Below are 24920 nucleotides of genomic sequence, written 5' to 3'. Positions count from 1 at the left end.
ACAATATCGAAACTTCAAGCAGGAGTGTTAGTTATTACCAACATTTAATCAGTGCGGTTGTCCGATTATGAGATTTTTAAACCTATTTATCTGTAAATTCGGCAACTATTACTTAAAAATATCTGTACGTGCATCTCATATTTTTTAGTGAAACACATACATCCTGCTTTTCTATTTTTTCAGTTTTACGTAATGGGGTAACATTTCTAAAATAGGGTAAACATTTCTAAAAAATAAAAAAATTGGGCACATCCCCTTCTTGAATTTAGCGATCTAGATACATGAACTTTTTTTACAATTTGTATCTGCCGCCATTTCGTTTTTTTTTCAGTATTCTATATAGCGTACAAGACTACTCTGACGGACGCGAATCGATTCAGAGCTATTAAGTCAAAATCGATTAAGTTAGGGGCACAAACAAACATACATACATACGTACATTAAGGCCAAACACGATACCTTTCTCCCAGCGTAGTCTAACAAAAATATCTGCATTCCCCCATTTACAACTCCTCGAACCATTAAACCAGAATCCTTTTCAATAAATAAAATTTCCGATAAAATAGTCTTCGTCAATCTTTAGTCTTTCGCCTATCCAATCTCAAACAGGAAAAAAGGTTTCGTCGGCGAAAATCGGCCAAAAGCGACAGTAGAATTGCACGAGGGGTAAAAGAGAAAGGGGGAGGGCCGGCACTCGAAACTCGTACGAACACACAAACCAGGCAGTCGCGGATAAATCGTCTGGTGGAAGAACGCGAATTATACAACGGCTTTCTATAGCTGCGTGAACCAGGCTGTTCTGTATTTGATTGCAGGGCTTGTTTGCGAGGATTACGTTCCGCGAGCCGTTGTTCGTCGGCGGCCCCGGAAATACAACCGGCCTCGAGCGACTTCCGGTGAGGACCGGATTTAAGGGTTGCGTCCGGCATCTGGAAGCCAATGAACACCGCTATCGTTTCCCCCTCGCGCCGCAGGGAGATGCGGCGAATGGTTTCGACGTTGGTGAGTACAACTTACTAATTAAACGGACCTTCTATTATACTTTCTTCGAGTAACAACCTGTTCTTTCATACGCACCTGCTCTTCGAATCTGCAAATATTCGTGTCCGAGATTAGCTTCGCGGCGAATATTTTTCGGATGTTTTCGAGCAGCCAGCTAGAAATGTTTCGCGCTCGATTTTAAGAAGAGAAACAAAATTTATTTTATTATGTCGCTATCGTATAATATGTTTGATATTGTAGTAAGTTTGAATTTTTAAATTGAATATCGCTCGATGCCTGTAGTAATTAAATGTGAAAGACAAATTTTAAAATCAAGGTTTTCGTTGAAGCGAATATTAACTGCAAAAGTTTCAATTGTTTTAGCTAATGAACGATTGTATAATGTAGCAGAGATGCTCTAGAATTTTCTCAGGGCTTTTAAAAAGCTGAAACGATTAAAAAATATGGATTTTAGCCAAATTTGTCTACAGCAGATTTACAATTTAATCTAATTTATTCCATTCACTGTACAAGTTTCCAATATTTAACTTAATATTAGCTAATATTAGTTAGTTAACTTTAATTTTGGTGATTTTATTTAAATATTATTAATATGATACAATAGAAACATCTATTAGTATCCCAGAATTTCTTCAGCTTTTTTGAAAGTATAAGAAAATTAACAAATTAGCTTTGGACCAAATTTGTGTAGTATCGTGGACGAAAGGTCTAAGAGATATCGGGCAAACTACAAACAATTTCGCGAGAAAACCTAAGTGCCGACAGGCGCATCGTCGGTGTATCGTCGCCCTTTCAATCAGTTAGTTACGCGGAAAATGCCTGCGTGATCCTGGCCACGAGCGGTTGCGGAACACGTGCGTGGTGGGGCTAAGAGAAAAAGCAAAGGGATGCTAAGGGAGAAAGACGAATTAACAGTCAGTGTGAATCAAGAAGTCAGAGAGTGGGAATTGCGTTGTCCGCAATCCGCGTGAGAGAGAGCGTTGGAACCGTGGTAACGAGAGTTGCAAATTAACTATTTAGTTGTCTTAATTATAGTGCGTTATTGTATTTAGTTCGCGTTAAACAACCATCGTTTCCTGTTTAACCAACACCTGTTTAATCCATTTTAAATAAACTAATTGTAGTAAGTTCTTACATTTGTTTAAAGTCTGTTTATCTCTAAAGTCTCTTTCACTGTGAAAAAGAACATAAAATCGTTACTAAAACGTAATACTAAACTTCTCCGAGTATCTGCTCCCTGAAGGATCAATTTTTCACAGTCCAATCCTTCCACGCGCGCGTATACGACTTCTAACACGCAAAGCAGTCGATCAGAACGAAGTGTCGATTAAAGTTGCTGCGTTTTCTTATCTGAAACCACGGAGGTCGAGACCATTCTATCGGCTGTCAAATCTCCATTGGACCTGTTCGAAGGAAATACGTGTAATCTCTTGAAGCGTATCTCTCGAAGGATAGCTTTTAACAGCGATTCTGGATTTCTGTACGAACGATATACGTACTATCGCTTCGTCGTGCACGTCTCTATTCTCGGACAGAATACAGAAAGCATCAAAGGATCAAATTCCCTGAGAATCGGTACATTTTTTGGTGCTCGACTGTCCACTAGTAGTTGAGGTCCTTCGTGAATTCTAAAACATGCGGCTTCACCGGAAAACGGATCAAAGAGAGGTTTCCTTGGATGATATCAAAGCAAATCGTTTGGACGTTTCGCGAGTACTTGCTGGTAAAATATTTCCTTGTACCTTCGGGAAAGGGAGCCATTTTGACCTTTTGTTTTCGTACATTTTGAGAGCATCAGTTGGGAATTGCTGCCTCGTAGGTGGTTTTATACTGGAAATTTCTATCATAACGACCTTTCTCCTTGCTTTACTTTTGGAAGAATTTACGTTTTGGTTGGTACGTATGAAATGTAGCTTTTTTTCAAAAGTAAAACTTGAAATTAAATTTTGTAAAATTTGTATCAGCTGAAGGAAGAATTACCGAAATCGTTGAAGAATTGTTATGGTTTCTTTTAGATTAATTTATACTTTAAAAATCAAAGGATAACTAGTTTAATTGAAACGATTCATCAAAATGCTCAACATAAATTTTAGGATCAATTCTGTTGATATAAAAGAACAAAAATTTCTTTTTACATTTCCAAACAATATTCCATATATATTTTCCGTTTCTCAGAAGAAAATTCATATCTATAGTTCGATGTTTTTTATAAAATCTTACATGGTTAATATTATCTATTGATTGCTTTCTTTTTGAGAAATAAATCAGGAAAATTGTTCGATCAATTTAATACATAGAATAAAATATACGATCTGGTATCGATAAATCCAAGCGAAATAACGATATAAGTGCTACAATGTGAAACTACTTTAACGGATTAACTTGTGGTGATTCGTAATTCCAAGCGAACAATAATCGCGACGATAAAACAATGCGGCCCATAATTAGGCGTACTGAAGCTACATTTTGTTTGGCTGTAGGAAGCCGCACGATATCGGCTGCTCGAATTAGCTCCTATGTCGGCGAACATACAACAGGTGTCACATGAATTTAGTTAGAAAATCCTCCAACGTTCCCTGTATACGATCTCCCGATTTGCCAGGAAATATCTTCTTCCCGTTGTTCCAGTTTTTCCTCTGTACTTAATGAAATATCGGTACTAATTGAATTTCAAAAACTACGAAATATATTTTGATAAATCATAATTTATTCTCGAAAAGGAAATATGACGATATTCGAGTTCCAGCAATCTATTGATTAACCACGCTTAATTAATTCTAATCCGATACGAGTAATCTGGAATAGCGAAACTCAGTGTAATCTCGAGCCTAACTGACTTAACGTTAACGGATGAATGTGACAAATGACGAATTCTGAAGTAATCAAATTTCACAGTCTCGAAATTAACTAAATCCCCTAAGATATTGAATTATAGTATTGAATTCTATATTGAATTGTATATTGAATTTGTAGATAAAAATCCAATACTTGGTATCGAGTTCTTCCATTCTGGAATTAACTGTATCAATATTCGATATCTCTAATCCTATATACATATATTGTACATAACTATACGTTGCCGAAATGATTTTGTTATTTTCCATACGAATATCCAAAATCACTATAATCCTCCATTATCGTACTTTACACATTTTTCTCTTCTCACGGATTATGGATTAACGTAAAACGAACATCGTACTTTCGATTTCGAGGAGGCTAAAAAATACAAGGTTGCCCGGAAACGCTAGAATCACCGAACGTACGAACGACCAAATTCTTTCGTCCTTTTATAGCCATTAGATAACGCAACACCAGCGACCGTTACGTCGGCTGAGAATTCGTTAAACGAAATTCTGCACGGTATCTCCCGTGTGCATTTACGGTGTCGGCTAATTAGTTAATGATCAAAGCCAAGACAAGAGAGCGTACGATGACGTCATGTTGTGAATCGAGGGCTAGCGTTAATTATCAAGTGTTGATCAATTATCCCTGTGATCGTTTCGCGTGGTATCGAGATATCTTCGACAACGAATGGCTTGTCATCACGCCACCGTTTTTATTACATGTGAAATTAACCTACGCTACGAGGGTCCATCATCGCGGGAGAGTAATTAGGTGATAATTATATTACGCTCGTCAGAGATAGCGATTCCTTGATTTTCGTTACATTGTAAAATTTGTTTATTTCACTTTGTACGTAGTTGATATAATTTAGTTAGAATATTTAGTATATTCAGTAAACAAATTTTGCAGCAAAAGTAATTTTCTAGCGAATTAGTAAATAAATAAATTTGGTATAATATCTATCGATGTGGTATATAATATTTTGTAGAATTTAATTATAACGTTATTGATAAACGAGTCATTTGAAACGATTCTATCCTTTATTATCATCATCCCTAAGTTACAGATTTTTACGGAAGGGTCAAATTTATCATTGGTCGAAAAATTGCTACGAATCGTCTGTTAATCAGTATGTAATAAGAACGTGACGAAAATAACGTTACTACAAATAGACCAAATATATATACACTTATAACATTTACGGAATGTATATTTTAAAATGAATCAAATTGGATAATGAAAGAAGATTAATCAAGACAGGAGTTTCTTCTTTTAGCTGTTAACTTTATTTCGACTCTATTTCTAGAGAAACGGGGTTGCTTAATCTTTCAACAGTTCAATACGATTATAGATAGTTGGGTTATATCCTATTGAGTATGTCTTAAAATATACTGTATGAAAAGACAATTTGAATCGTAATCAATTTTTCATAGCGTTTATCGTTGCTTCAAATTCGCACAGAGATTCAAAATCCCTTGCATCGTGCTACGCTTTCTCAACCTCTCAATACAACATTAAACCTTGAATAAGAATTACAATGTAGTATTAATAAAATCATTATAACATAATAAAGCTATTACATATCAAAATTCAGATACGAATTTAAAAATATTCATTGTTTTCTATGCAAATTTAAATCCAAGATCATAGTATGAATACGATACAGAATTCCTCAAACAAGAAATTTCACAAAAACGAAGGTAAAACGATCTTCACAAACGACATTTCAATTAAACTAGAAAAATCGAGTTCTCGGAGGGAAGTTTATAAAAATTTCAAAGAGACTCGTCGCCAAAGGAATGATAAAATTGTAAAATACAAGAAGCGTAATACAGACTCGTGAAAGGAGCGTTCGATAAAGCAAAAGTTTTCGTGGAATAAACTCGTTTCGAGAGCAGTTAGTCGAATTACCCTTTTCGTCCGATATATGTATGAGCGAAATATAATTCGAACAGAGAAATGGCGGTAGTAAAAGAAAAGCAGAGGAAACGTGACTGGTGCGAATTATGCTATAATGGATGAGTTAGACGATTTTTAGCAGGAACCTGTTCGAAGGCGAAGAATCGTGATTGTTCGAACCAGGGCAATAGAAATCGCGCAAATCGAAGTTTCTCAATTTACCAGACGCTATTCGCCATACTATTTTTTTTTCTTTCTCGACGTGTTCCTTTTTCTCGCGTTTATCCTCGAGGAAACGAAATTTCCTTTGCATTAGTAAGTATAGACGAATGAAGTGGACTTGAGGAGTTCGGAGCGTAGACGCGATACGTTATCGATGGGAGTGGCTGAAACACGCGTGAAATTTTAAACAGATGGAAGCGGCAGAAGTTTTGCTCCCCTGCTCTGCAACCGGCTTCGATTTATTCGCTCGAATAAAACACTTGAGAAACGGATCAGCGCGAGAAAACACGCTTTGTCTGTTGTGTACACTATGTTGTTTTGCGTCGTTTGTAATTCGAGAAGTGCTAATTGGTCGTAATTTGGAAAAAATTAAGTCGACGTAATATGTTGATGTGGAGTGCGTGCGAAAATAAAAATTACAATTAAAAAAATAAAAATTAGTGAAACGTACTAGATAAAATTTATCTTTTGAAGGAACTTCAGATATTTTTTAGTAACATCAGTAGATATTTTTAGTAACAAAAATCTAGGAATTTACAATTAGTAAACTGGGTAAATGTATAACAATTCTAATTTTTATAGATACTGGTAAAAAAGTGAAACTTGAATAAAAGTATGTTTTATTTCTTAGATACTGTGACGTGTATTTTATCTTTTATATTTGATACATTTTTGTGTTTATACTCATTCATATCTAATCTTGCGTATATTTAAATTTAGTATAAACGTATAAATATTTAATAAATATTCATTAATTTATAATTAGATTAACGAAAACCTAATCATCTTTGAAGATCGCAATTCGTTGTAATTTTTTCCGATTTTAATACAGAAAGAATTTTCTGCATCTAATAAGTATAAATGAGAAAATAAAATTCAAAGAAGGTGATTCTTTAACAAAAGATTTTTCATCGTTGATACTTTGATAAAATGGAATCTGAAAAATTTGTGCAAAAGATAAATTAACATAGGCGAGATACTTATTCGGAGAATTTCGCCCCAATCGTCGTACCGTTGGATATTCATCTAGCAACTCGGCTCCGTTCCCTCGACAAAGGAACTTTCCTTCCACCTACAATTTTTCGAATGTATACCTTTTATTATTTCCATCCATATCGCGTCATTGATCTCGAAACACCAAGTTTGAGAAGATTCTTCGAACAATTTCTCTTTTCCCTTTTTCTTCTGGCATGCTTCGGGAAATTCCACGACTGTGAAAGTTCCGAGACGTTATTAAGTAAAGTTATACCAGAAAGATAAAAGATTCGCCGGGGAAAGAAGAATAACTCAAATCTTCCTAGATATCTGATTAGATGACTGAATGGGAAGAACTGCCGTGTCTATATGGTATCTACTTTGCATGAGAGATAATAAGAAAAGGGATAAATGACTGGAATGTAGGAAGAAAATAGGTATTTCATAATAAAACTCAGAAACTTTCTTGCAACCTGTCTCGATCTCTTTTTTTCCTAGATATGAATCTTTACTCTTTTCGTGTCGCTATTTATATACTGAGAATACATTTACAATTTAAATGTTAATGCTTCTAAGTCAGTTTATTCGTTAATAAAATACAATAAAATGAAGTAGATAATTTAAAACAACAAAATTTTATCTCCAATCAATTGTTTAATATATTTAAACTATAAGTGTACAATAAGAAATTTTTATAACAAAAATTATAAAAATAAATTGCATAAGAATGTACTCATACACACAGTTTATTAACAATCGCATATTAAAAATAAATAATCAAAGATATACTACCGCATAAGGAATTGGTGCGATATAGTCAGATACATGGTACATGGAGCTTATGTACCTTATCAAAGAGTAGTGAATTGACTTGAGTGTGAAGATACCACGGAGCACTTGAGGATAACCGGTCGTTATTCCATGTTAAAAATCACTTGCCAGAGCTTCACGGAAGCAGTGAGTAGTCACACTGGCACTTTTCACGAGGGTTCGAATCCATTTCTACGTCTTCGATTTTTACCGAACATCAAAGAGTCGAAGATGGTTCAACGACTTCAAAGTAACGTTATCAACTGCCTCTCAACATAGTGTCTGCCGTGGACGACGTCCTTCACCCTACGTTACCTAAAATGATCTGTCGAAAGTGGTTACTTGTCCCAAAATTGATTCTGACGACTATTACTTGACTACCGTGAGCTTTTTTTCTGGAAACGTATTCGTTTCAACTATTCCTGTGGGCGATAATATCCTTCACAGAAGACAATGATAGGAAATGTTAGCTGTACGAATCTCCGAAACATTTCTAAGGAAGAAAAATACTTAAAGGAATAAAGATTACAACAATAAAAGAGTATACATAGAAGAAGGAAAAATTGCAATACTAAAAAAAGGACAGTTATAAGAGTTTGATACAACAAAATAGATCTTCGAAAAGAGATTGCGAGAAACAAACAGAAAACACAGTATGAAGATTCGAAAAAATAGAATCATAGGAAGGAACAAATATAGGATAGCTAAAAAAGAGGTACACTAATGAAGTAAATAAAGATCACCAAAAACAGAAGATTACCAAAACAAGGAAAGAATTCTCTACAAAAGACGTGAGAACGGTTTCAGGTACAGAGATATCGGAAGCGATGTACAACATATAAGACCACGAAAAAGGAAGTGTGTCTGAAAATACAATATAGAATTTACAGTACTCTGAAAGATATTATAGTAAACAAAGAAAGACCATTAAATCCTAGAATATTTTACCCTTCTAAAAAAACTCGAGAGTACTAGAAGTGTAGTTATGTTATATCTAACATTAATTTGATACAAAATTATACGCGAACTCTCCAAACATCAATACCATAGATTATAATATACCTACATATATACTTACTGACAGAAGTTAAGAGACATTACGATCGCTTGGAAATTACTATATACAGGGTGGTTGGTAACTAGTGGTACAAGCGGAAAGGGGGTGATTCTACGCGAAAAAAGAAGTCGAAAATATAGAATAAACATTTTTTTTTAATTTTTTTTTTTAATTTTTCCATCGAGACAACGATCTACAGTGAGATCCGTTATAACGTTATAAATTCAAAGTCGATTTTCTCGAAAACAAAGCCTTAAACGAAAAATTTTTATTCTATATTTTTGTAATTTTATGCATTAACTCTCCTTTATTTGTAAATGATTGAGCTCCCAATGGACGTTTAACGTGATCTCATAAATGTTCAATTCGGTTCAAGTCAGAAGATTGACTTGGTCGCTTAATCATATTAACATTTTGTTCCAGAAGAAACGTCTTAATTAATTCAGTGGGACGTTCCGGGTCACTATCGCGTCAAAATGACCACTGTGGCATTTTCTCGTTTCTCTGGCAACATGCGAGATAGTAGAATACTAATCGAATCCATCCATAGTTTCTATCATTTGTATTAGCGTATCAGAATCATTACGTGAGAAACAATCCCACGCTATTACGTTATCACCGTCAAATTTCACTGTTCGTTTTAGATATCTAACATTAAAATTGATTGCATGTTCATGTATGGACTATTACCTCTTTGTGGTATTTTTAATTCCAAACAATGTATCTGAGAAGATAGAAAATATACAGTAATTTTCAAGCGATTATGTTTCTTGACTTTTGTTTTGTCAGTAAATGTACATATATCGGAAGAAAAAAGAACATAGCACTAGAATGAAATCCACTACCGTTATCGATAGTCACGAATAACCGTGCATTCGAACTTGAAACCAGCAACTTCGAACCAGCGAACTTGAGAGAGGAAACTCGTCGCGGAAGTTGCTAGTTCCCGTTATTAAGCGGAATCGCGGAGACAAAAGGAGTTTTCAAGGGACGAGGAAAAAGTAATCCGGAGAAGCTGTTGGAGAATTTTCGATCGATCCCAATTTAACCACGTTCACGTGGATGCTGCTACGTGTGTAACTGAATCAGGTGAACAACCGAACCGAAAGTGTCTTTCCAATGGCGTCTCCAACACGGCAAGCCTTGCATTCGTTCATATTGATCGCCGTCTTAAGGAGGAACGAATCGAAGAAATAGCTATTCAACACAGGGAACGTTACTTTAAGACCAGAAACTTAACTTTAATTTCTAGGAAATCAAGTTATTTCGAAAGTAATCGTTTCCACGTCGTTGCGTCCGCTTCAACTTCTCGAATACCCGGAAACGAATCGAATATGTACCGACTTTTCTCAGAAAGCTTCGACCTTTTAACTTGCAGATTACACGGCGACTTCGAAATTTTTAGCTTTGAAAACGATCGTTTCTGTTGGATATCGTAATTTCGATATCGATTACGCTGGCCCTTTGGAACGCTTATACCTTCCACGGTTCCACTCTTTTGTTATCTTGTGTATTTATTTCTTTGATCTCCACGTAGTCAAATCTGTTTTTAGACGGAACTTTATTCTGCTGTATTGGATGTAAACGTTTGAAGAATAATTTCAGGAAAATTTAATATATAAATATGATATGTAGAATAGGATCAGAGATTCAAAATATACGGATTATATAAAATACGTATAAGATATCAGGATGTCGCGCTATTTAGAGGAGAAAAGAGCAGCGAGGAGTCAAACCATTGTAACTAGAGCGAGGTGTGGAACCGTGGAAAAGAGGAACAGGTGGACGGAACAGGAAAGAATACGTTAAATCTGTGAAAGAAATATTAAGACGTTAGAACGTTTGGTAGAAGATTGCATAGAAGCAGAAGGAATAAACACAAGTCTGGAAAAGATTCCAAGGGATAAAAGATTAGAGCAGGTGGTGGAATGGTTAAGAAATGATAAAAAGAATAAGAGAGGAAAAAGATAAGGGACGAAATGGCGGAAGAAATACCAAAGATTAAAATGTGCAATAAGCAGACAGTTAGTACGACTGGCGAAAGTAATAGTTTCAGGATAGGAAGAACGTCCAGCGTAGACTCTTAATATGTGGTATCTAGGTTAAGGATAGCATAAAAATAAAACATGGAAGGACGAGTGAGAAGATCGGATGAGAAAGTACGTGATTAGAAAAATTGCAACGAAGTCGAATTTCTTGGCCACGAAGGCAAAACGAAATAAACTATATTGCTATTATTATTTTGTATGTATATAATTGTATTATGCGTTAATTGTATCGTAATTGTATTGTAATATTCGTAATATATATTTGCAATTTTGTACGTAATCAATATACATTGTATATATGTATACAGCTTTTACAAACAATAAATGATATTTGGTATGTTATAATTATGGTACAGTTAGAAGTTAGGTTCCATATGGATCGATTAAAGAGAAGTCTGCTACAGATTGTATTTTTTAATCTTGAAAGAATTTTAGAGAATTTTATACGATCATCATTTATAAGATTCGCCAAATTATTTTTACCTCAGTGTGAAATACTCTTAGAACTTCCCACAACTTATTCGCTGTCTACTTATTCATTGCTAAATTACGTCATGCGAATTTAGGAAACCGAAATGCAACAAACCCAACGCGATTGAAATCCTGCCACGAACGCGCAGAACATCATCAATATTTCCTCGTTTCGTCGATCGAAAAATCGACAAGCGTAGCATCGATTTTTCAAGAGTCCTCGAGTTTAGTCCCGGCCGCAACCCGGCTCCCAGATAAAACAAAAAAAAAAAAAAAAAAGAAGGGAAAAAAGACGGGAAAGAAAGCCCCTCTTTCATTCGTCTGAAATTTCCGATAGAGTCGACGAACGAGCGCGGCGGAAGATAATTTCGCAGACATCTCACCAGTTTCCGTTTCCTACCGTCGTCAGAATAGATAGAAAACGAGATAGAACGAGATCGAACGATCGGCAGAAAAGGATAGTAGCAAAGGAGTATTTTCGTCAAATATTTACACCGGCGATACTATCGACGCGTACACGCGAAAAGCCAAAAGATTGAACTGGCCGATATTTTCCGACCACGTAATATACAGACAGAGCCTCGCTATTCACGTCGATTTTATCGAAGATTTCTTGCGCTGCATACGCGATTCCGCAGTCGTATTCATCGTCGTTGACGTACTCGATCCATTGATCCGTTTGATTTATTGTCGTTGCAGAGGAGTGCACGGCGGACAGATGCAGCAAGGTGCCCTGTTCCCATGGCGGTAAGTGCCTGACTACTGGAGGCGACACAGCTGTATGTCTCTGCCCCCTCGGATACACCGGCGATCTTTGCGAGACCAGGGTGGATCTTCAGGTAAATTTCCTCGGAGTACATACTGTACGAGAACTATAGGAAAAGAACATGATATGTCATATTTCTTATTTTCTACAGGCAATCAATTTCGAAACTCGGTATGTCGTCGATCGATATCACGTTATCACAATTGTCTTTTTATTTAATTTTGAAATTACACATGTGTCTCTTTCATCCTATTCTAAGATATTAAAATATCGTTTGTCTTAGTAATTATAACTGTAACTTCTAGGAAACATAATTCATTTCTCAAGTATTTTTAAAAGCTTGGCATTTTTTAATTTAACAGGCTGTTTCCATTATCAGTTATATTATATTAATATTCTTCTTTATTCGTTTAATAGTAAAACGATATTGAAATCAGAAAACCGATAATAATGTACTTGTCACGTTTTTCAACTGCGGTCTTCGTATATGTATATTGATTTGCTGATTTTGAATTACATAGGTAAAAATGTATTCGATGGAAGAGTTCTCTAGCTATCTAATTAAAAAATAATTAGAAGACGGCTACTATTATAAATCGCTCTGTTATACTAATCAAGCGAATTGGTATATAATATATATAGAAATGATCATTCGTAGAAATGTAAGTTATGAAAAAATGTCAAGTATTTGAAATATATCCATTGATTTTATGTTATATTAAGTATTGTTGAGATTGCTGCATAAAGATATGCGACTTTAGCAAACTTCATACGAAGTAATCAGTATTGAGATAAAACTCAAAATTGGTTTACAACAAATAAACACATTAAAATTCTACTTATAGAAAGGACATAGATCAATAGTCACGTACAATGACACGAAAATTCTCAATCTAAAACGTTCGTACACATTCGATTATTGTGGACTATCATTTTTAATGTCAGAACGTCTCGGAAACCGATAACAAAACTCAAATTTGTCGAAAGTATATTCCTAGAAAAACGTTAAAGTGTATTCTTAGAGATACATCAGGACACAGAAAGATGATTAAATCCGACTTAACGTAACACGGATTTGAGGAAAAGAATGTTGTTATATAAGATTTTTACGTAGAATATAGGAAAGTTTATTTTGTACCTTATCCTACAGATTATTATTCAAAATGAATAGAATCATTTTCATTGCTCGCTTCAAGTACATATCTGTGCATGTACATATACAGGGTGGTTGGTAACTGGTGGTATAAGCGGAAAGAGAAAAAAGAAGTCGAAAATATAGAATAAAAATTTTTCGTTTGAGACTTTGTTTTCGAGAAAATCGACTTTGAATTTTCGCTCGGTACGCGTGCGGTACGTTATAACGGATCTCACTGTAGATCGTTGTCTCGATGAAAAAATTAAAAAAAAAATTAAAAAAAAATTTTTATTCTATATTTTCGACTTCTTTTTTCGCGTAGAATCACCCCCTTTCCGCTTGTACCACCAGTTACCAATCACCCTGTATATATATATATATATCGTAAACTGTTTATTCTTCACGTTTCATATTTTTGTTATATTTTTTTAATAAAATATTTATGGTCTTTTTGTTACATGATACCTCAGTGTTATTTTTAGCTATTATTTTAGAGCATACCAGTAAATTTTAAGTGAAAATCCGCGGAAATATACAAGTGTATCATGACATAAATTTCGCTTCATAAATAAAGAGCTTAGTAAAAAAATAGCAAGTGAATTTTTCCTTGAAAAAAAAGTAATAAAAACAAGAGATAAAAACAAGAGAATAATAAAAACAATATATAAAATACTTACTGAGAAGGAAGATGATAATTCTCAAAGGTAATTTCCAAGACAGTTCTGAAGATAGTTTTCGAGGTTGAAATTTCAATTTCGGAGAATCTACAGGAAACGTTTCTACCAGAGTTTATCTTTATCCCCAATTCTCTCTCTGGTTCTAAAAATCTTACTTATTTTTATTTCACACAATTTTCTTCCGAGACCGTAATAATAAATTTAGCTTCGTTTAATTTCAAAATTTCCAAAATCAATGAATTCAGATCCAAAGCGGAATTCAGAAATTATTTGATCGTATTAACTTCCAACCTTCAAGAGCGTCTAATACAGTGTCGGGAGTTATCAAACGCGGAAGGTGTAATAGTACCATTGGCTGAAATTACAATGTCGTAAATTTCAATGGAAACTTGTTTTCGCGAATCGATCTCGAATGTCGAAGCCACGAACGATTAACTATTATGACTGCCATGATTTGAAATACGCCCGAAACGCTCGAACGATTAATTAAATCTTGACCAAGCTCCAATTTCCCCGTAAACTTTACGTTTAATCCTTTATCGTGGTGCGAACCTGTGGTCGCAGATTGCGCGTGCTTTTGAAGTCGCCGCCGATAACATTTTCGCGAAAAAATTCTATTGAACCTGCGCGGAGTTAAAGAGGAAACGATCGAGAGGGTGAGTTTGAATTTCGAGTGTTTGCTGATTCTGATTCATCCTGGTTGTTTAGCGGGGAATCTGAATGGTATTGGTAGTTGTGGCGGTAGATTTATAGAGGGGAGATGAGATAAAATTGCGAGAGCAGAAATCATGTTCTTTTTTCGGTTTCGTATTAAAAATATTTATTAAAGAAACTCGTTCTCTGGCAGAAATACTCTGTATTTTTAATCATTCGGTTTGATAGTTTGTATTTGATATTAACACTTTGCTTTTCTCATGATATTTTTCATAAACGTGGCTGGACATTGTTTATTACCTTATTACTCTACTTGCACTGAAACAGCATTGAAACTGTATATTATACATGACTTATACTCGACAATCTAGCCTTTTACAAATTAGAATCGAAATTAAAGTTCAAGAATTGAATTTCTTCTTGTACAAATATAGACTGCCTCCGTTATAGTTTGCCTTAATGCCATCTTTTTAATCCGTATTCATAGAAATATAAATTTACATAAATGTCCATAACCCACGCATCACGCGCTTCGAAAACGCAATATCTCGAACAAAAAGCGAATTAATCACTCGATACTCACCTCCTCGTCTCAATTCATTACTCTCGCGAGATCATTCGGTAATTGGTGCAACGTTATTATATACAGATTGTATCAACCAGATCGCATACGAACAATAGAAAAGAAGATCAAAAAGAGAAGACAAAAAGATATTCAATAAAGCAGACGCGACAAAACATCGGAGAAGGAGAATCAATTTTCCCCGTGCATACCTAGTGTCAGTGAAACTGCTCGAGTAGCCCGGAAGTAATATCGACTGACAAGCCGATAGTAATTTTATCAGATGCAGCTCCACGCGTTCACGAGGCTCGCTTTAATGCTTCCGCCACTGTTATAATCGATACATGGTGTGTATATATATATAATAGGCTCGCGTATAATCCTTTGTATGTTTTGTGCGTGCAGACGAAGTGGCATCTGCGGACGAAAGAACAAATATATAATATAATACTTGGTGATGAGATCTGGAACTCTTCGAATCTGTGTATATGTATCTGACAAAAAATTCGAATCGCTTTGAACGCATGATTTAAAAGTAAAAACTGCCAAATATCTATCAAGACAGTTTTGAAAGTCTTGAGAATTTAGATAGGTTTTAAAAACTGGACGAGTAGACTGGGGATTTTTCTGTGTTTAAGGAAAATTTGAAGATGTGAAAATGCACAGAATGCACGTGATATACAATAATATATTAAAAATATCCAAAGAACGGTACTCTTTTTTAATATTCAATAGGGAAACATTATTTTTATTGAAATTCCTATTTCGTAATCTTATTCGTAGAAACATGAATTTGCGTAAATATCTAGCGTCTACGATGACGAGTATTCGATATTTTCCAAGCATTTTGATCTACTTTGTCCAAACGATACGATTGACATAAATTGATTGTGGGCTTTTATGCATTTTTATATTGTTATAAAATGGAATTTAAATAGAAATTTGTTTCATCTGCCAAATATTGTAATAAATACTCTGTTTTCGACATTTTGATGCGTCAACTTTGTATCTTTCAATTTCGCAAAAACGCATAAAAATCCGTAGTCTGCGCATAAAATATTAAACAAAATATGGAAAGTTTAAATTATCATAAATACGAGACTCAAGGTTTTCCAAGACTTTCAAGAATCTTAACTAATCGCCACGAATTTATCGCCACGTACCACGACACAAATTCGAAGAGGATTGAAATGTTTCAGGTCCCATCGCTAATTGTACTCGACGCTCGTTTCAACTTTACACCATCAAATCGATGACCGTGTAGAATAGGAAGAAAATGAAAAAGAGACAACAGGAAGGAGAAGAAAAATTTGCTATGGAAAATTTCGATCTCACGAAACACGAAAAAGGTCCTCAAAAAACACGTCACTGGTTAATTCGATACAAAATATCCCGAGTTCAGTCGCGTTTTAATCCGCTCGAAAAATGCTTCGATGCACAGCATTCCGCGCAGGATGTAATTAAGCGTGTTGCTTTGCACGCGATTTAACATCGTCGGCGATATCAACGCAATTTCCACGGTCTCTTTAAACGTTCTTTCGTTTTACATAATCGTTCCTCGTATTTTACATGATTCCACTGGCTGGACGAGTTTCTCATTGCTTGTGCTGGAAAACGTATTCCATAGGGATTGAACGCTCTTCAATTATCTCGGAGAAATATTTTCAGCTGCTTGTTTTTTATTTTTCATGACGGCAGTTTATTTTTATGATTGTTCCAATGTATGTAAGATAGTATAAGTGCGTAGTGGGAAATATAGAATTTATCTTGTCTATCTCGATGTTTAAACAGAACTCGTTTAAACTGAACAAGAAATTTGCGATATTATTTAATTCAAGCGCTTGAATCAATTCAATCGATGATCAACTGCACGATTTATAATTTTTAGCCACGCTCACTGCACAAACATCCACAGTCTAGTGATGCACGACTAATTTTACTTCAACTCTGGTTCATTCGAAATTCAAGATAGTTAAGTGGATAGCAAACGGTTAATTTATAATGGAAGCAAAAGTGATCTGTAATATTGAAAGTTGTAGAAGAAATGTGGGAACAGGAAGAAAAGCGATGGAAATGAACTGATTATGAGAACAGACGCTTGGTTTATTTGACTCATTCGGTTATACCATTTTTAAAAGATTAAGTTGGTGCTGATTTAGATCTGTAAAATCGTTCGTTGTTTGTTTTTTCATCTCTTCTCTTCTTCATTGTTCAATTCTAACTTTTCTCGAGAATATAAGAGAATACGCTTTTCATTCTGCTTCGCTTTATCTGGCATCTTATTTCGGAAGTATTTTCTTAAAAGCCTCGATTTTTTATTCCGCTTATTTTATTCCGCAGTTTTCCACTGTTTCACTCGTAGTAACCATCATAAATCATAAAAATTCCGCTTACGCTTATCGTCACCGTTATGCTCATTTTTAACAAGCGTAGCTTTTTCAGTTAAGAAAGATAAGGAAGCTTCCGGCTCTGACAATGTTGTTACTTGGATCGTAGAAACGCAGAAAAGACCAGATGATGTAGATATGTCACTTTTCAAAGCAGTTAAAAATTTCGGCAGGAGAAAACCGGAAATAAAGAGTCATTCGAACTGTTCAGAAACCATATTGATCAACACCATAAGTTAAAAAGCAGAAAAAAGTAATGATGTTGCAAATATTATTTTTTAAATTTATCTTAGAATTCACTATTCTCTACAATATCTTCTTGCAACGAATAAACTTATGAAGGTTATTCATTTTCTCATTTTGTCATTCAATTATTCATTTCTTGACAATTGAACAGTGTGATCGTATTACTTGCGTAATGAAATTAAGCTATTGACAAAAAGTAGATTTAATCAGCTTTCCGAAAAGCTCGTTTATCGATCAACAAAACAAGCAAAATTAAGCTCGAGAAAGAGTTCATCATCTCGGTACCGCTCTCGATGCCAATCATACAGTAGCTACAAAAAATACCTACTTGCACATTAATGTATTTTATTATAGCTATATCATATATATAATTTATAGTTAATATGTAAATTACATACTAACTAGGTCCAAGTACATCGAATCTCGTATTATCTTCCATTTCGTAATAGTAGTGCTTTCATATCAAGCGAAACTGATGATACTAATGAAAATGAATTGTAAATGATAATGAAAAACTGTAAAAAACCGATAAGACGCCTCATTGAAAAATAAGTGTATGAGCAAATTTTTTTCCAGCCACTTTATATACAGGGCGAATTTTTCTTTTCGCCAGCTCCTCCTTCCCCGAGGAACGTAAATTTCATGAAGCACGTTACATCGCCGCTCTCGTGTTCCCTGGTCTCGTTATAGCAGCGTTCACCGAGGCCACTGTACACTGTACATTTCTTCGAGCTCGTGTAACAAAACGCGAGCAGCAGCGCCGATGGGATTTACGCGGAGATATAACGGGCGGGCAACTGCGTTTAATTTACTGGCTGTACACGGTCAGAGCATCTTCCTGTTCGGTAACTACGTCATTTCGAAAATTGACGCGGGTGAAGATAACGGGAGAAGTAACGGGGCCCGGACCGCCGGGAAATAACGTCGTTGTCAGAAGACTTCGAAACACGGTAGAAGACGTTAGAAAACCGGCGACCTAGCACCCTCGATTTTTCGCGTTCGCCGATGAAACATCGCCGCGATTTACACGTTGCTTTTCTCTTGCCTGTCGGTCCTGCGTGAGAAAGCGATAGCGCTTAATATCTCGCGTGGCTGAGCGATGTTCCTGAAAGTCACTTCAACACGGAAGTGACTTTTTCAGGAAGGTGTTTGATAGGTCTTTTGGGGCTTCTTGCGGAGATCGTAATGACTCGAGGAAGTTTAGAGAGTTCACGGAATATTTATGGCAAACATGTATTTAGTAAAAATTAATATATATGGCGTGAATAGCTATCACAAATATATAATAAGCGTCAAAAGATGGTTCCACCGAATATCGAGACTTATTAAATGTAACAGACAATCGACTAAGCCTTTAAATACTTTGATGATCTCTGAAATATATACATATTTGTATCAAATATATTGCAACTTCTGTATACATTTTCACACTTGTCTCAAACATTATCGACATAATTATAATAACTTCTGATTGCGGTTATAATAAAATTTTGAAATATTTCATATAACACACATAATATATCCGTAAAAGGTTTCTACAACTGCTGAAATACTTTCACGAACCGCTACATCTGCCATGTTTCTTATCTCGCCTGTTTTCTCAACGTTCTCGCTATCCATTATCTTCATGCCTACGTCGCACATTAACAAATTAGAACACTGAAACGCGGTTTAAATCTAATAAACGTGGAACGAAAGCGTCACGAGGTCATGTTCCTGACCATTCACCCCCCTTTCTCGTTCATTTACCACAAGATCAACGATTCTGTCTGTTACAAGAAAGGATCAGATTCCTGGGGAAGGATGTCCGAGTAAAAAGAGGGCCGAGAGTCCGTGGAATAACCGTTTCGAATGAATTGTCTGGGCGCAGGTACCGTCATTCAACGGCTCCTCTTATCTGCGTTACCCGGGATTGGCCGACACGTCTCTATCCTGGCTGGAATTGGCTGTCACGTTGAAACCGACTGCCGCAGACGGAGTTATACTTTACAATGGCCACCACAGCGACGCCACTGGCGACTTCATCGCGCTGTACTTGTCGTCGGGGCATGTTCAGTTTACCTTTGACCTGGGAACAGGACCAGCCAGTTTGAGGTGAGTCGATTCTTCCATTCACGAACGACGAAATCGTCATCCGACACAAGTGTACGTTATAATGGAACTTCGTTTACGTGGAGTTCCTTTAATCGAATGGCATTTTAGATGCAGCAGTATAAGATGGAAATGTACGAAAATTTAGTCAGTATGAAATTTTAGTAAATTAATTGAACTCCTGTGTCGATTAAATCTATTTACGTGAACGCGAACTCCTATTATTCGATACGGTCCTCGTAGGTTTTTACCAAAATTTCTTGTTCGCGCTGATTTAAGATTTCCTAATCCTAATACACTGTCTGATTCGTGATTCTATTATTTGGACCAACTTGCATAATAATTTACTAACTAACAATATTAGTTTAACTAATTAACAAATTTACATTAGTCAATAATAATGTTAGTTATTATAATTGACAATATTATTGACAATATATTATTAATCGATAATATTATTGAATTGACAAATTTATTATTGAATTATTATCATCAAATTGACATTACCCACCGATGATATTAATAAATTGTCAAGTTACGGATTATAGATAACGAACTATGATTTTACAATTTTACGATTTTACAATTACGAAAAAGAACTAATAGTAAAGACAAATCGGATTTACTTGGGTCGATTTGTTTGTAACAAAAATGAAACTAGATGTAAAAACAGAACAGAATCTCCAGGTAAGGAAATCGTTATTTAAACGGATTAATGGATTAACAGATTATTGCCAAGCTTGTTGTTACTACGAGAAAATCTATTAGCAAGGACTTGCGCACGTGGACGAGCATAAATGTACGCGCGTAAAACTACCTCGGACCATCCTGTTCCTTTCAATTTCCTCCGTAACTCCTTTCAATTCGAACCATGTCTAATTGAGTCGTTTGCATGCTGACTCCCCATCGAACGAACGATCAACGGATGAACGGATATTGTAATTTTATCGGGAACTAGCGTACGGGGTAAAAAAAAGGGAAGTGGGTCGGCCAGTTATGGATGCCTCGTTCCTGCTTGATTGGATGGGGAAACGTGTTTTAATTTGTTGAAGGCAGTGACTTGATTTGTGGTTGACGTAGTGGCAGCTTGATAGGCTTTCGAGCTGGTGAATTCAGGCCTTTGTCTTATTTTCTTTTTTCCTGCCATTTACATATGTTCGATATTTTTCTTTTCCTGCAAATGTTAAAATTAGTTGAAAGATATCGAGAAGATTAATTAATTTAAGAAAATTTAACGAGGTACACGTAGTATTATTTAAGAAGAATATATGTACTTTTCTATGAAAGACACTCTGGTTTTTGTAGGCACGATCTACCTTTTCAATTGATAACGTACGTTCGATAATATTTTTCTTTATTTGCAGAAATAAAAGTTTCTTAGTAGATATCAAATAAAATGATTAAAGAAATCGAACAAAATATTGCGATATTGTTTAATAAAAATATATGTTTACATATTCGAATTCTTATGTTATCTTCGTTTCTATTGTTAACATACATTCAATGGCACTTCTCTTCTTTCGTTGTGATTTAAAGGTATAGTTAACGAGTATCGAGAGATTGATTAATTACAGAAATCGAACAAGGATACTGTAATATTATTCAAGAGAAATATGACAAAAGAGAAAAAAGACAGTTCCATTATTTAAAAAAGCAGATATTACGCTATTCGACATTCCTTTCTCTATTTATCCTATCTCCAGTAACATAAAATACAGATAAATTCTCTTGAAACCATTTTTCACAGATCTCATTATCGTTCTCACTATTTCTTACTGAAACAAATCTTCTATCTAGTTCTCCAAGCATTTCAATCCAAATACCGTAACGCAATTAAAATCTCCGACGTTCGATTCCCAGGTTCCGCTTATCCTTCTTCAAATCTTCCGTGAGATCAACTAATCAAAGTGGATCGAAGAGTCACTATTAACCCTGGCACGATCCTCGAATTTTTATATATTTCCATCTTGCTCTCATCTTAGAGCATAAAAAGGATTCGTAATGTCCTCGGAAAATATTTTACATACAGTTAAAAAGAAAACTCATGCGTAACAATGAGACCTTTTTCATATTTTGTTCGAACTAATATGCGAAGATATTTTCCAACGTTGAACAGTTATAATTTGGTCGAGAATCGCTGAAAGAATATAGCGGGGTTAAAAGCAAAAGAACAATTTTATCTGCAAAGCGTAAAAGAGAATAGGAATCTCGCGTCTTTTTCGCGATAGTTTTCTCCATATTCGCGCATTGTTTCGAATAGAAACGAGACGCTTCGATTACGTCGCTTGTAACGCTGTATAACGAGTTTATGTGCCATGCGATCGATTAACCAAGCTCGACGTCAGTGTCGAAAGAACCGAACCGATCGTTTAATCCGTCCTATCGCCGGCTAACAATGTATCGATGTCGATCGGCCTCATCGCGAATTAAACCTCTGAATATTCATGATGGAAAATCAGTGCGCGCGAGCGCATCCTCTCGCGGATCAGATATTCTAATCAGGTCCGAGTTAGCTTACCATTTTTGCTGCTTTCGTTACGAGGATTAACCCTTACCTCATGGAAAATCCCCGTGCGAGATCAGGGGATTGAATGGGAAATTGTTTAGAATATTCCGCTCTCTGATTCGACTTGCTGTTGTTTCTTCGTCGCGTCAATAGATAATGTACATATACGTATGAAGCGTCTTTGAGCGTACGGAATTTGTTCGATAACAAATGGTAAGAAATTTAAGGGAATTCGAAATCTGCAATCCATACGAGACGATGGTACGAATTTCTATGGGTAGGTAGATGTAATTTTTAATCCAACCTGGGTAACCATTTTTATATCCCTTTTCATTTTTCAACAATTTCTTCGATACAGAAACGGCTTAGAAATTCTTTCATTTTTTTCAAAAGATATATGTGTATTTTTTTAAAAATATCGAAACGGGTTCTAGAGAATTTAAATGTAGAAAAACTTTGTATTTTTATGATACTATCTTTTTTCATGATATAGGCGTTGTCATAGCTTGCAGTTGTTTTTCTAAAATATTTTCCTAAGATTTCTACACGTGTATCAAGTAAATTTCCTTAAATCACAGTTGATATAAATGACACCATACTTCATACGAAAAGAAACTCCGATATTGGTGATTATTGGACTGACACAATAAATGAAAGAAATAAAAATTTTAATTTTCGTATACAATAAACGACGAACGGGGGAAAGCTAAAAATTACTCCTCAGCAACAGAATTACTCTAATAAAAATCACTTCCCGCATAATAGCCAATCGAACGAGTACTCGAATCGATAATATAATACGTTAACAAACACGGTAGACCGTATTGGCACAAACATTTCGACAATTAAGTTACAATTTATAACGACAGGACATTGATTAAGTTCCTTGTCGCAATGGCGGTGGCAAATCTACGGGAAACACGATTCTGCACGACGCAAAAATATTTCCCGTTAATTAATCCCGATCCATTTAAACTCGTCATGGCTCGAGCGTGTTTTTACATTGATTTCGCGAAAATCAAACATGGCTCTATTTTACATACGGAAGCAAACGAAACCGTGTTTGCCCGCTTTATGAAACTCTTCGATAAATAGCCTTTTTATTTCGTGTCGATCTTCTGGCGGCAGTTCGTCTGGACGAAATAATATCCGTAGGTAAACTTCATTCGTATTCGTCGTGTTAGATAGTCAACCAACCACCGAGCCGCCATTATTTCCACCCTTGCGTGTGCTGTAATCGAAATCCATCCACGCTCTCGATATTAACCGATATGACGGTAACCCGCATATGACGACGAAAGATCTGGTAATAGCGTAAGAGTTGAGGGAAAATTCCCACAGACGCGTGAATTTCTCCTTCGTGGATGTACAGTGATTGACAAAAGTTAAGAAAAATAAAAGGAAGAAAAGAAAGTAAAAAATTATTTAGTATATCGCGTTTTATAATTAGTATACTTATAGTATTTCTAATATCGATTGTATTAATAAACGTTAATATTTCCGATGGGACCATTACATTATTATATGCTTAATGTAATGAGTAATGGATTATATGCTGAATACAATGTATTGGACTATTAAGAAACTTTTGTGATCTCTGAGGGATAGATCTCATGCTAAATATCTTACAGCCTTCATATACGTTTTCAGATGTTTCCACTTTATCAATATAATCGTAACCGTCAGGTCTCGTTATAGCTAATGAAATTCCAAAATATTACATGACACACGTGATATATTCATGAAAGGTTTTTACAAGTGTTCGGGCACCCTCAAAGGCTGCTGTACAAAGTAGTTCAGACATATCGTTTATTAATATTTATACGAGATGCAGGCGATGGACGATGTTTATCAATATATTTTTCTCTTTTAATGATATACACAAACTTGTTTATGTAGATCGAATTAATTAGCAAGCGTAAATATTCGATAGCAAATATAAATATTATTAAATGCATCGTATAAAGCGGCAGTAATGCAATAATATGCAAAGCATTGTAATATTATTCTCGAAATTAGCTTGATCCAAGAACTTTGTACATTATTGTAGACCTTCGCTTTATTCGTCGGCCACGCCTGAATTGATTTAACAAGTTAATTCATAGAAGCCAGTACAATCAGAATATCGTGTAATATGCACCAGTGAAACGCAGTGATAATGGAGATCATTGTAATATTATTGTCAAACTCGGATCTATCCGAAATCACGTCTAATGAATGTCTTTTCGTATTATTCGTCGGTTATGCCCGAACTAATTAACGAATACATATATTTAATAAGAATATCACGAATTAAAAGAATCATTCAAAATGCCAATAATACAATAATAAACCATATCGTTGTAGCACCATTCTCAAGTTTACCTTTATTGGAAATTTGTACATAATGACGAGCTTTTCGCATTATTAGCCGGCTATGTCTGAATTAAGTAACAAATACGAATATTCAATACATATTACAGTATTAAAGATGTCTTTTGAAATAACGATAATACAATAACAATGGAAATCGTCCTACTACAATTTATTCAAAAAATAGTAATAAAATTGTTTCTTTGCTTTAGAAGT

General features: G+C 35.2%; 1 protein-coding gene across 5 annotated transcripts in view; it reads left to right on the top strand.

Moving 5' to 3' along the window:
• Window positions 1–24920, top strand: part of LOC117158163 (pikachurin) — a 262596-nt gene that overhangs the window by 224869 nt on the left and 12807 nt on the right. For all 5 annotated transcript variants that reach the window (XM_033336804.2, XM_033336803.2, XM_076624242.1 and 2 more), the window contains 3 exons: window positions 816–1002; window positions 12028–12167; window positions 19626–19849. In XM_033336804.2, coding sequence (XP_033192695.1) covers window positions 816–1002; window positions 12028–12167; window positions 19626–19849 — 551 coding nt within the window. The remainder of the gene's footprint in view (window positions 1–815; window positions 1003–12027; window positions 12168–19625; window positions 19850–24920) is intronic.

This window comes from Bombus vancouverensis, chromosome 14, assembly GCF_051014615.1.
Source record: "Bombus vancouverensis nearcticus chromosome 14, iyBomVanc1_principal, whole genome shotgun sequence".
Classification (NCBI taxonomy): Eukaryota; Metazoa; Arthropoda; class Insecta; order Hymenoptera; family Apidae; genus Bombus; species Bombus vancouverensis.
This window is presented reverse-complemented; position numbering and strand designations above follow the sequence as displayed.